Genomic DNA, 12362 nt, shown 5'->3' on the forward strand with positions numbered 1-12362 from the left:
GCATAGAAAGAAATCCCAGCGAATGGGCGGTGTGTACCTGTACCTACATGCCCCCTAAAATAGCTCTGTTGAAAAGGCATAGAGAGGAATCTACAGTGAGATGTGAGAGAGAAATCTCCATGGGTGGGTGCACTCCCCAAAGATGACAGGATTCTGAAGTAGTCCTGTGGAGATTTCAAAGAAAATAATCCATACACGGTGTTCTCCAAATGGGTGATTAGATTCTCTAATAGTGCTAGGGAAGTCACAGAAATCGTGATGGGTGGTTGCCCTCCCCAAAGGGTATTAGCCCCCACATTAGTTCTATGGAGAGTTCATAGAGAAGAATGCATGTGTGATCCTCTCCAAACAAGTGACTGGATCCTCCGGTGATGCTAAGGAGTTGTCAAAAACATCTCCAGGAATCGGTACTCTCACCAAAGATGGTTAGCCCCTAGAGTAGGTGCTAGGAAAAGATTCTTCATGGATATGGGTAAATTAATCCTTTAATGGTTCTAGGGAACAATCGTAGAATTCCCCATGGGGTGTTATCTCCCCAAAGATGCTTGGATAATCAGTGCAAAGGAGCAATCCTAGAGCAGAATCCCCAAGGAGATTCCTCACTCTTTAGGTGAATGGTTGCTACAGTGGTGCTAGGAGGTAGTTGCAGATAGTAATCGCCATGGACGGACCTCTCCCTTTAAATGCTTCTGATGCTCTAATAGTGCTAAGGAGCTTTTGTACAGAAAAATCCCCATGGCGGGCCATCAGATTTCTGGTGCTTTGATCCTCCATAAATGCTCAGGAGCAGTTCAGCCGTAGATAGAAGTCCCCATGGATTAAACTTTCTTTTAGATGATTGGCTCCTACAATTGAGGTAGGAAAAGAACAGGGGCAGTTGAGGTTCCTGAAGGTTCACCATAGCCCTGTGATTGCTTGTCCCTGGTAATGATGCCTGTGAGTTTAAGGGGAGAAATCTTATGGATGGCCGTCCTTCCTCCGAGTGCTTTTCTCGTGCATCCATGCTAAAATAGAGGACAGGAGAAAGATACCCTTTGCTTGGAAATTGTCCTACTACAGGTTGGCTCTGCAGTGGTGACAAAGGATGTACAGAGGAATGACTATACATTGATGGATGCTGTCTGTGACATCCTAGCTCCTGCAGGGGAATTAGGAAGAGAAAAGCTGGGGTAGTCTCTATGGTTGGGTAGCATCTCTCAGGTTTACAAATTGTGCAGCGAGAACCTTAAAGATGTCCTCTTTTTAGCTTAGTGACTATCACACAGATGTTACAGGAGCGCAGAAAGAGGAATTCACAAGGGTATTTTGTAACTCTGAATCAGTGGTGAAAATGATGGAATGACATTGAGGTCAATCAGAATGAACCTCTTTGATTATCACTGACTTTCTGGTTTGGGATGTTTTTAATGGAGAGCACAATCCTAAGCATCAACATTCATTATAGTCCTTTGAAACATGCTACTGCATTTGTCTGAGTAGGGCAGAAGCTATTAGATGCTTACTAGAGTACGCACAGTAGGTTGACTGGTCAATTTCATGAAGATGTCTTATTCGTCAGTGTACATCACTCTGATTGGCCTTACCTGATGCAGCTAATCCATAAACATACCTGTCTAGCCTCCAAATAGCTTCACTTAATTCCAACTTCTTCCTAGAATTTCTCTCTCTGCCAATAATGAAGGAATGTCAGAGTATGGTAAAGCCCTTGTTAACTATACAAGTTCAGTTCATAGTAGTTCCCAATCTGGCTCAGTCATATAAGTCCAGAAGCCTAATTCACAGTAATATGAAGAAATGAAAGGTAATGAGAACTTGAAATATATGTAATAGTTTTGGAAGAGGTCACCAGCATTCAGTATCTATCTAAAAGTAGGTCTCTCAAACATCTGCATTGAGACTTTGTGAGTGGTCTTTGCAATTCACTTGATAACTGCATGAAAGACGTTTAGACATCCTGCAGGAAAATGTTTCGACATTTCACTCATTATTGTAAATGGTGTATTAAGCATTAACGTTTTACCAGTGGGTGATACTTGGGCATCTTGATCATAAGCTGCGGTATTGTGGAATTCAGACCCTACAAACTGACTTGATGCTGGGCATGAGCTCCTACTTTCTGAGAAGAGAATTATAGGGAATTGTAATTTGTAGGTGTTAAGCAACTGGGGTCATGAGAGGGTGTGGGTTGATGTATCATTTTGTGTACCGAATATTTACACCCTGATTGGACAGGGGTGCAGAAGTATTTGTGCCTTTGATCAAGAGAGAGTTTTAGCATTAGTTTCATTGTTGGCATGAGTGCTGAGTTGTTCGTATATTGGGGTTGTATGTTGTATAGGAATATCTGTATGATGGTTAGGATATGCTGCACCGAGATTTGTAGTCTTGTTGGTATTTTGTTTCTGCTGCATAGTTAGTATAAGGTGCTGAAGTGTCTACATTTTGCTTGGTACGGGGTGCTCAATGATTTTTATGTTGGTATGTTACACTGAGTCTGGTTGGTATGGGGCTGGTGTTTCTGTCTCAATGTAGGAGTGGCAATGCATAAGCAAACCTAGGGAATAGACACAACAACAATCATGACCTTCGCATGATGATTTGCTGTAGTACATATGTAATGGTTGGCAAATGGTGCTGGAGAATTTGGGAATTGTGGAATCCATGATAAGTCTTGGCTTTGGTTAGTGATCTTTTGCTCTGATATCTGTTGATTAATTTACAAACAGTGCTGTAGATTCAGACATCAGGGTTTGCCAACAGAGAAATCTTGCTTTAATGAGGTGTTGCTTCTATGAATATGAAGAGGGCCTGTAAGAGAATTGTGTGGCTACACAAGCTTGTCGGTGTGTTCGTCATCAAGAGGAGTCACTTTCCTAAAGCAAGACTGATCTGAGTTAGAACTTCTCAGGACAAGGGCAGGGAGATTCAAAGGAGTTAGAAAGTGGATTCCAAAAATCCTGGAGTTTACTTATAGGCACATGGCTCCTCACCCCATGTATTTGGAGATCACAAGTAGATCTCACTGCATGCAAGTGTTAGTTTAAACCCTTGGTAATATTAAACAAATATCTCTGTCTGCTTCAGTGCCCAGCCAGTGGCAAACAAATGTGTTCAAACGTACAGAAAAGTTATCTCCTCCGCACAAAACCTTTTGAAATTGCAATATTTATAAAAGAATAACTGAAAACGTTTAAAAACTAAAAGGAACTACATCACCGGGTACGTGTCTTCCAAAGAACAACTAACTGATTTGCATAGAGCACCACCGTAGACCGGAACTGCCAAATGATGCCCTGGTTCTGATGAAGACTGATGAACTAAGGTAGAGATTGAAAGAGAACTGAAGGAATACCAAAGCCCCTAACATCTGGTCCTCAATGGCAACTTTTGTTTAGGCACTTGAGCAGCATTTTAGTGCTACGTTGACGTACGTAGAGAGGTTTAACTATGGCCATTTGAAACTAGCCACAACACTGCGGACGCGGATATGGACAAGTAGCCTTATCATGGGGAACACAGAAGTCTCATTATGGCTGCCTCCGAAGCTTACATACACTTTGCATTCCAGAAGCTGAAATAATTGATTCTGCTGTACTGTTCTAGAAATCCATGATGACAGTTTAGACACAACAAATCATCACTATAATACCACAATCATTACTTCTGGCATTCATGGATATGCATGTGGTGTCAAATTGATTAGGTTATTTAGCCTTGAAAAAGCAGTGCAAAGTCTGCTACACGTGTGTTGTCTGGAACAATACATTGATACTGATGTGACTAATCAATCGATTAGGCTGTTGTAACTTCCTGACTCATAGATGCAACAGTTACCTGTTGACTAAGATAAAGAAACATGTCAGATTAAAAAGGCAGTTTGAAACTCTTGTTGTTGATGCTGCTCAGATCCCAGTGAGGGAGCAGATATCTAAATTCTGATAACTGCCTCTTTCTTCACCTGCTCACCATGGTATCAAGGTTGCCAGAGGGTTGGTACCTGAGAAAATGCAATCTTCTGTAATCTCCGTTCTACACTGCTCCATCAATCACTATGCCTTTAGGATGAGGTTTGACAAATTGTACTACTACTGTTTTGTTTACAGGGAATGGTGTCTTCCCTACAAAGTGGGTCATGCAGGGGCAGTTGCTCATGAGGTGTGAGCACTGGCAATTAAGAGTGAGAACTGGGGTCTAAAAAGATGAATCAGGAGTGCGATTTGGCCATGGTCGCAACCCCAAAGGAACTTAAAAAACAGAGACTTGCTAATGTCTGGGCATTTGTTAAAGCTAGAATTAAGGCTGGGGCCTCAAACGTGTTCTGCGACTCTCTGAGCTCTCTGTGAGGAAATATATAGTCATTTCTCTGAAAGAAGCAGGTACTTTGAAAGGGAAGACATTTACATCATTTAATCTATATAAAACCATGCTTAGAGAGTCCTAGAACAGCTGGGCCTAAAACAATCGAATATTCATTTAGGGATTTGGTGTGTAAGGGGCTGCACCTTACAATTCTGAAAACGTGCCATGTTTTACCCAGCAGCCTTTGACTGACTTTGAAGCAGAAAACTGGTCGTGCACTAGGATCTATCTTTTTAAGAAATGTTGAACACATACCAAAGCACATCTTCTGAGTTAAAAAAAAACTCACCAGGATTCTGTCATCTCCGGTTATGAAGAACAAATGGCATAGAAAGCTATGTCCCATATGACACAACTCTTACTAACTCCTGGGGTTCGACCAGTGATCCCAGGTGGCCATCCCTAACACTCCAACTCTGGAAACCTTCCAAAATAGTGATTGCTCTGTGTGCTTGGGTTGATCCTCTGCGACGGCCACTTCATATTTAGTGAACTTGCAAAACCTCCTCCAGTTAAAAGTCCAAATTAAATAATGGAGAAGTGTTGAGGGATACAATGAGGGTAAAATGAAACTGGGCCCCTCAAAGCGATCTTCTCTTTGGTCTGATGTTTCACTAACCTCACAAGACACGGTTCATTGTTTAGTTCATCTGCATCAGAATATTCATTTTGGATATAATGTACCCTCGGGGAAAGCACCATTTAGGAGTAGCATAGTAAGAAATCACTGGGGCAAATACCTAACGGGCAAAGGGTGTTGGGAGTATGTGAACATTTGTAGTTGTAAGTCTGCTCAGAAGCACTCTCTACAGGGATCTTAATGTTGAAATATGTTCTAGAAGAGTTGGTGTGTTCCAGGGAGGATGAAAACAAGGGCACTGCTTTCTGCTAGTTACATAAAAGGAAGATGGACAAGATGGTGAAGGTGTAGTGCGCAGACGTAGGCCTCACTGCAATCTTTCTTCTGGGTGTTATTTACTGAAGTTGGGTTTTAGCTATCTGTAGGTAATTCCCTAAATATTGCTCCAGCCGGGGTGGTGAACGTGTTAACACTTAACAGCTGTATAGAGATATCATCTGCCCACCAGCCCTCGATGCCTGCACTGCCTTCTCCATTAAACAATGGCTCTGGACAGTGGCAAGAGAGAGATGCATTGTGAACTGGGACAGTCATCCCACCAGATTCTTGCAACAGAATTTCACAGTGGATCATTAATCTGCCCTCTCTTGTGATTTCCATGTTCAACTTCTTTAATTCGAATAGTAGACATCCATGAAAATTCAGACTGTTACTCTAAAATAATTTGATTCAGGAGGTTGGAAGCCTAGGTCATGTGAGGAAACTGGAAAACAGACCCCTCTAGATACTTTTATTTTCAAAACATTGTCAAAGAATGGGGAAGTGGGGACCTTCAAAGAAGTCACATGTGCCTCACAACCACTCATTTGCCAGTCACAACTTCCCCAGAAACACTGACCAAATATCGTTCACAGTCACACCTGCAACCTCCCAAAATCTCTGTATAGTCATGCCTGCTCCGCAGTCCAGCCTACTCCACAAACACCTCAGCCAACACTATAGCAGCCCTCCACACACACACCTACCTCAACACATCCCTTGTCCAACACCCTCCTCATAACTACCCTTAGCCATACAAGCCAAAGGGCATCATATGCCATGCAGGCATGCCAGGCCACCTGGCTTAAGGTCAGAGCTGTATCACAGCCACAGCTGCCCCACAGACAAAATAGCCCAAATGCTACACAGCCTCACCTACTTCACAGCTATATACATTCTATGTGCACACAGTCATACTTATCCGACAATTAGGTCTGCCTTAAAGCAAACCAAATCAAAACCCTTTAACTTCTCTGCAGTCATAACTCCATCTGGCCCCATCTTGTAATATTCCAGTCACACTTGCCCCATGACAGCACCAGATGCTAAGTATACATGCTCCCTCACTACAGCAGTCACAGTTTCATCTGCCTTAAAACACCAAATACCCACAGGCACTCAGTCCTCAAGCTGCAGCTGACCCCTGATCCCACACAGCACACCGAAGGTCTAAGGGGTATCCACATCTACCCTGACTAGGAATTCTCCTCAGCAAGTTGAGCTCTGGAGGCTGTCCTCTGCATGCCTTGAGTTGAGCTGAAGGGTAACTTGGGCATGCCTGAGCTCTGAGAGGTATCCTCAGTATATCTATGCACTGGAGGTATACTCAGCATGTATGAGCTCCGGCAGGTTTCCTTAGCACCTCTAAGTCTGGGGTTATCCACAGCATGCCTGAACTCTGGATGTATTATAAAGTTGCGTGAGTTCTTGAGGTCACCCTCAGATTTCTCCTTTCTCCCCCTTCTCGGCAGTCAGGCTGCTTAGTATGGGCGACCACCATGGCTGTCCGGATACAAATTTGCTTGTTCATATTTGTCATCATAGTTATGAACTAGGACTTATGTAGAAGTCTTGAAAGGATGAACTCAACATCTCCAGGAGATGGATGACATGATACAGGAGGCGGGAGAGGATCCTGGGAGCTCCCACGCACATGGGTATCCTGGATTATTCACAGCGCTTATTTCAGGCTGCAATCCAGCATTCTATTGTTTCTTGTATGCTTCTGTAGTCCTCAGCACACTGTCCCATTTTCAGGCCGTGCTTTGTTGGGGCAGTTGGTCCGCGGCACAGGATGGATGGAAGGGGCAAGAGTGCAGAAGAAGCCCGAGATAAGGGTCAGGCCTAACCCGCCCCATGCACTGAACATGGACCAGCCATAGCCGTGGCTGATGTCATCCGGGAGTTCATACAGGTACCTTGGAAAGCGTGACAGGTCAAAGTTGATTCCTGCCACACAGGTGCACAGTGAGATGATGCAGAACGTACCTGCAGACAAAGAAAACAAAGTAACAATTAGTTCTTTTTTCTGTGCTTTTTCCTTGCCTCCTCCCCTAACAAACATGAACAAATGGCATGGCCAGGCAAAGGTGCAGATCTTGTTTGTAGTACATAGTCAAAGGAGACAGATCTCTGTGATTACTTGTGGCCTGGCATTTGTTCACCACTCCACATCGTTCCCCACTCCATCTCCACATCAATCACCTGGCCTCAGGTAAATGAAGGCCTTTTTCCTACATTCACCGAGTATAGGAGATACACAGATACAAGTAAAATGGCTGACAGAAGAACCATGGGAAATAAACACATATTAGGCAACAATTGAACATTCTCTGAGTACCCTGCATTGTGATAGACTGGACATTGCAATTGTTACAAGCCTGGCTGTATTACAAATGAATAGGGATCCCTCTAATCTATATGAGGCCAGCACAGAATAAGGAGGCATGGAGTTTTCTCTTTGTTGTACTTGGCATACCTTTCAGTTCAATATTCACAGGGGGGAGCATGTGCAGAGATGAGGTGCAATAACTCTGGGGGTAGAATCTGGGGAGAGGGGTGGTCCCAGTAGCCAGATGAATTGGGATCCTCTGCAGCATTATTCTGATTATACCAATTTTATTTATTGCGATTTTCTATAGCGTGAACCGTATCCGAAGGTGTCAGAGCGCTTTACAAAAGAACCAGTTGCGATACATAAGGACTTAGGATTACATGAGTTACATAAAAGATACAAACAGGGAAAAAATTGCAAATGTACAAGTTGTAAAGTCACACAGGGAAGAGATACAAATAGAAAAAATTGCAAATGTACAAGTTGTAAAGTTACTCAAGCAAGAGATACAAATGGATAAACTCTAAGAATCACATAGGAATGCTAGTGAGTACAAAGGTCTACTACATATACTAGTGGTTAGAGTTATCTCTATATCACATATTTACAGTGTGAAAAGAGAAATAAAAATAAAAAAATTACATTAAAATAAAAAGGGGTAGAGAGCGGTATGTGGGGGAGAAGTGTTGGAGGCTGAGATTGGTGAGAGGAGACAGGGAGGCCTGAGGGGGAGACAGTGACACCTCTCGATGAAAGCCTTGATCATGTGTTAGCCTAAAGAGATGCAGAGTGGGCAGTGAATTGTCGGATGCGTTAAATAACTGAATCTTGGTTAAATTTCAGCATGTCAAAACTGCCAGAATTTAACAGGTGAAAACGTATGGTATTTACCGTATCATGTGGATTTTTGCGCGTTAACCACCAAAATCCGCATGTTATTCCCCAATCACCAAACTCTGCATGTTATTCACCGTGGACTCGTAGGTGCAACTTATCGTACCTGATAAATAACTACACCACGGTATCGTTATTTATCAAGGGTGATAAATTAACCCCTCAGCTCATAATCAGGGATCAAGCCTTGGGGTGGCACGTGAGGTGGGTGCGCCGTGCTGGTGAAGGCTTCAGTGAGCTCGTTGGCCTGCACGGTGAGGCTGGGCTCAGCAGTAGTTGCTATGGGACAGGCGCATGAAACTGGGCGTGGCGTCGAAATACTGGCGGTGGCATGTATAGTGCTCCCTCCGGCCGTGGTGAATGTATAGGGGCCGGTGGGCTGGCTGCAGACTCTTCCAGGGCACGAGCTCTGCACGGGGCGTCGGCTGCACGCAGCACCTCGCACGCTCTGCTCCACGGCCCGTTAGGGAGGCGTAAAGACGCACGACGCATTCAAATGACCTCATTAAAACACACTGCGCCTTCCCAGAGGAAACAGTCGGCAGAGGCGGCCATGTACCGGAACCGACGCTGAGGCAAGCTGTAAACACAGAGCCTCGGCAACACATACAGGCAGAGCACAACACAACAGTACCCATAGGCCGGGCCTAAAACATGCACACACAAGTATGCAGACACAGGCACAGGCACACATATGCATGCATTCATGCCAACATTTTCGAAAAGTTGGAGGTTTCGTAAAAACAAATTCCCACTGACTTCTGTTGAAGAAGAAGAGATATTAGGTGGGAGACATAAAATAAAGCAATTTTGGCTTCGTAAAGCGGAAGCCTCCAGCATGAATCGTGTCTTTTGACCTGTATGGATATGTGTGTATCACACACCACCAGGCAGAAGCAATACACTTTCACTCAGTTACTCATAAAGAGAGCAGAAAAGACACAAACCTACACACATGCAATACACAACACACATGTACAGACATCAACAAAAATATAATGATAACACTCATCTAAATAGGTAAATCATGACGGAAAAAAAACTGTTTCAGTTCATTCACCACACTCGCTGTTTCGCCTCAACGTCCAGTACTTGCTTTTTTTGGGCTGTACATGATTTATTTATGGTCTTGCTTGCACAGGACGTGTTTCACAACCTTGTGGCCTCTTTCATTGCCACCCCAATAGGTGTTCAAGAAACACTACTCTTCGACCTACAGTTTTCTCCTGAGCCAAGGCATTTAGCAGCTTCAGGCTTGTGCCACTGGTCAGATCTTAACTGTGGCAATACCTTCAATGCAACCTTATGTTTGTGCATCATCAGGCTTCGTCTAGTGCAGAACACTAGAAGGCTGGTACAAGTCACTGTTGTGTTAACAAGTTGTCCTTTGCCCTTTAAGGACAACTTGCTATTGTCCCATGCTTTCGCTCAGGACCTTTGTTTATGTTCAAGTGTGACCTGCGTTCTGCTCTTCCTGCGTGTTCTGCTCTAGCTTCGGCAGACACCAAGGACATTAGAAGAGCAGTCGTGGGCTCTCTGCTCTATGAAGCTTTATACAGAATACTTTATTCAGCACTTACATTGTTTGGATCCTTTCTGGCTCACGCAACAGTCTCATAAGCTTTTACAACTTGAGCAAGCTGAATTGGTTCCCGTTGTTCTTCTCAGTGTTGTTCAAGTGGTGATTATTGTCTCTGAAGTTCTGCAGGGCTCTCACCACCAGGTTTGCCTGGGTGTAGTTAAAGGGATAGCAGATCGTAAGCTAGTGTTCCTGCGCTCAGGCTCTGAGGTCTACTTTTATACCTATATTATGAAAACTAATCTGTTCATCTTTGAAAAGTAAGTGTAGCCTTAGCCTTTGCAAACTCAACTGATGTGCCAGAGGTTGAGATCTGCAGTCCTGCGCTCAAAATACATCCATTCATACAGATCATCAGTGGTGTACCTCACAACATATGGTCAATCATTTTCAAGAAACATTAGAAAAGCTAGTAGGCATTATGACGCACTGCTGTCGTGGGTTACATTATTCTAAAGGTGCCCACGTGCATTATGTCATATGCACGTGCATGTGTCACCATGCCTACAGAATAACACAGGCACCATTTTATATTTTGTATTTACTGAGATGATGGACAATACTTGGATCGTTAAATAAAAAAAGTAATTTTTAAGTTTGCAAAAGCACTTTTCTTGTAGTGGAGAACCCAGCAGCAAATAGCAGTTACTGGCCCCTCCAAACAAAATGCAACAAAAGAAATGTCAATGACAGCAAGGAGTGGGGGAGCAGTGAAGGAGGGGGTGGGTGGAAGCAATAGGGAATGAGGGGATAAAATAAAAAGAAAGTTGGAAAAGAAAAAAAGTAGTTCACTAAAAGTGAGCAGCAGAAGGATACAAGTCAGCTGATCATGGTGATGAAGCGACTGTGGTTCAGACGAAGGATAAACACAAGAAGAGAAAGGAAGAGTGAAAGCCACCAAATAAAAAGAAAACAAATGAGAGTGATAACAAAACCAACCAATGCAAGCAGTAGGCGGGCTCTAAACCAGCTCACTTGGTATAACCCACAAAAGGTCTTTCACAGATAGATTAAAGCAATCTCGTAGGCAAGACCTAAAACAACTTCAGTATCTGGAAATGTTTACCAAAGGACATAAGGTCACGGCTCACATTATTCCAGTCCCGAACTTGATTTATTCTCGTCTTGGTCTTTCTTTATTACAGTTCAAGCACTGCTTTAATCTGGTCCCTGTCTGACTTTATTCTAGTCTGGTCTCACCTTATTGTGGCTTCTCGTTCGGCCTGGCTTTATTCCATTTCTTGTCAGTCTTTATTCCTGTCTCTGTATTCTCTTCTTACTTCTAGTCCCTCCACTCATTCTTTTACACAGACTGTCATCAAAAGTGTCATTGACACACTTGCACAGATAAAACCCTCACACACAGGTGATCAGCACACATGCAGTATCATCATAGAGCAGACAAGAAAAACACCCTGCTGTTCACATCCTTGCGAACACACAAACACCGACTGTTGCATACAGTTTTAGACCCCTCACACACACACACACATACACACAATCAGTGATTGACACATGTAAACAATCAGTGATTGACACAGTCATTGTTGAGACGGAAAAGTCCTCTGCATGGTAACAGACGTGCAACCCTGCTCTGAGTTCCACAACTGTACTGATGTCTGGATCCCTAAGGTGGATTTTGGTTATCATAGGCAAAAGGATGCAGCCCCACAACATAAACTTCAAAGGGTCAGGCCCTAAATCACACTTGGTGTCTGGAAATGGACTATAAGAAGGGAAGCTTATGACCCCCAAAATTGTCACCTGTCAAGCAGCCAATCGGGCTCTGGGAGGAGGAGAAGCTCTGAAAGGCTTATACGTGTGACCATGATGGAGACCAGGCCTGCTAGTCTTCCTGCTGGGTGAGGTAACATCATCCAAGGAATCCAAGACCACCTGTCCTAAACCTGGAGCACCAGCACCTGCCTGCTTACCAGGACCAGTGTGTCCTGTGAGGAAGAGGAATGTAGGAGGGGGCGAGGTCCAGTGGGGAATCCTGTCAAGTGGACTTCCTGAGCGAGTTGCGAGGAAATGGCTGTTGCACTGCCCGGATCGTTGCCCTTATGCAGGACAAAAGCGGCAACCCCCATATGCCATTGGAAGGCCTCCATGAAGTGAGGCATGGATAGCGCTGTGCTGATTAGGCCAGAGCTCATGTGCAGTGAGGCGTTGGAGAACCCCATATGCCAGGAGGGGTCTCTGCGAAGTGAACAGTAATTGTTGCTGTGTCGATTGGGCCTTAGCCCGCGTACAATGAGGGCGTGGCAACCTCATATGCCAGGAGGGTTCGCCGTGGA

The 12362-nt window shown here is 44.1% G+C and overlaps 1 protein-coding gene across 1 annotated transcript in view; it reads right to left on the bottom strand.

The window, feature by feature from the left end:
- Nucleotides 1-3321: 3321 nt before the first annotated feature.
- Nucleotides 3322-12362, bottom strand: part of TMEM178B (transmembrane protein 178B) — a 626040-nt gene continuing 616999 nt past the window's right edge. The window contains exon 4 of the mRNA XM_086953038.1: nucleotides 3322-7246. Within this exon, the coding sequence (XP_086809164.1) occupies nucleotides 6993-7246 (254 nt within the window). The 3' untranslated portion in view covers nucleotides 3322-6992. The remainder of the gene's footprint in view (nucleotides 7247-12362) is intronic.

The sequence above is a fragment of the Lissotriton vulgaris genome, chromosome 1_2, assembly GCF_964263255.1.
Source record: "Lissotriton vulgaris chromosome 1_2, aLisVul1.2, whole genome shotgun sequence".
Taxonomy (NCBI): domain Eukaryota; kingdom Metazoa; phylum Chordata; class Amphibia; order Caudata; family Salamandridae; genus Lissotriton; species Lissotriton vulgaris.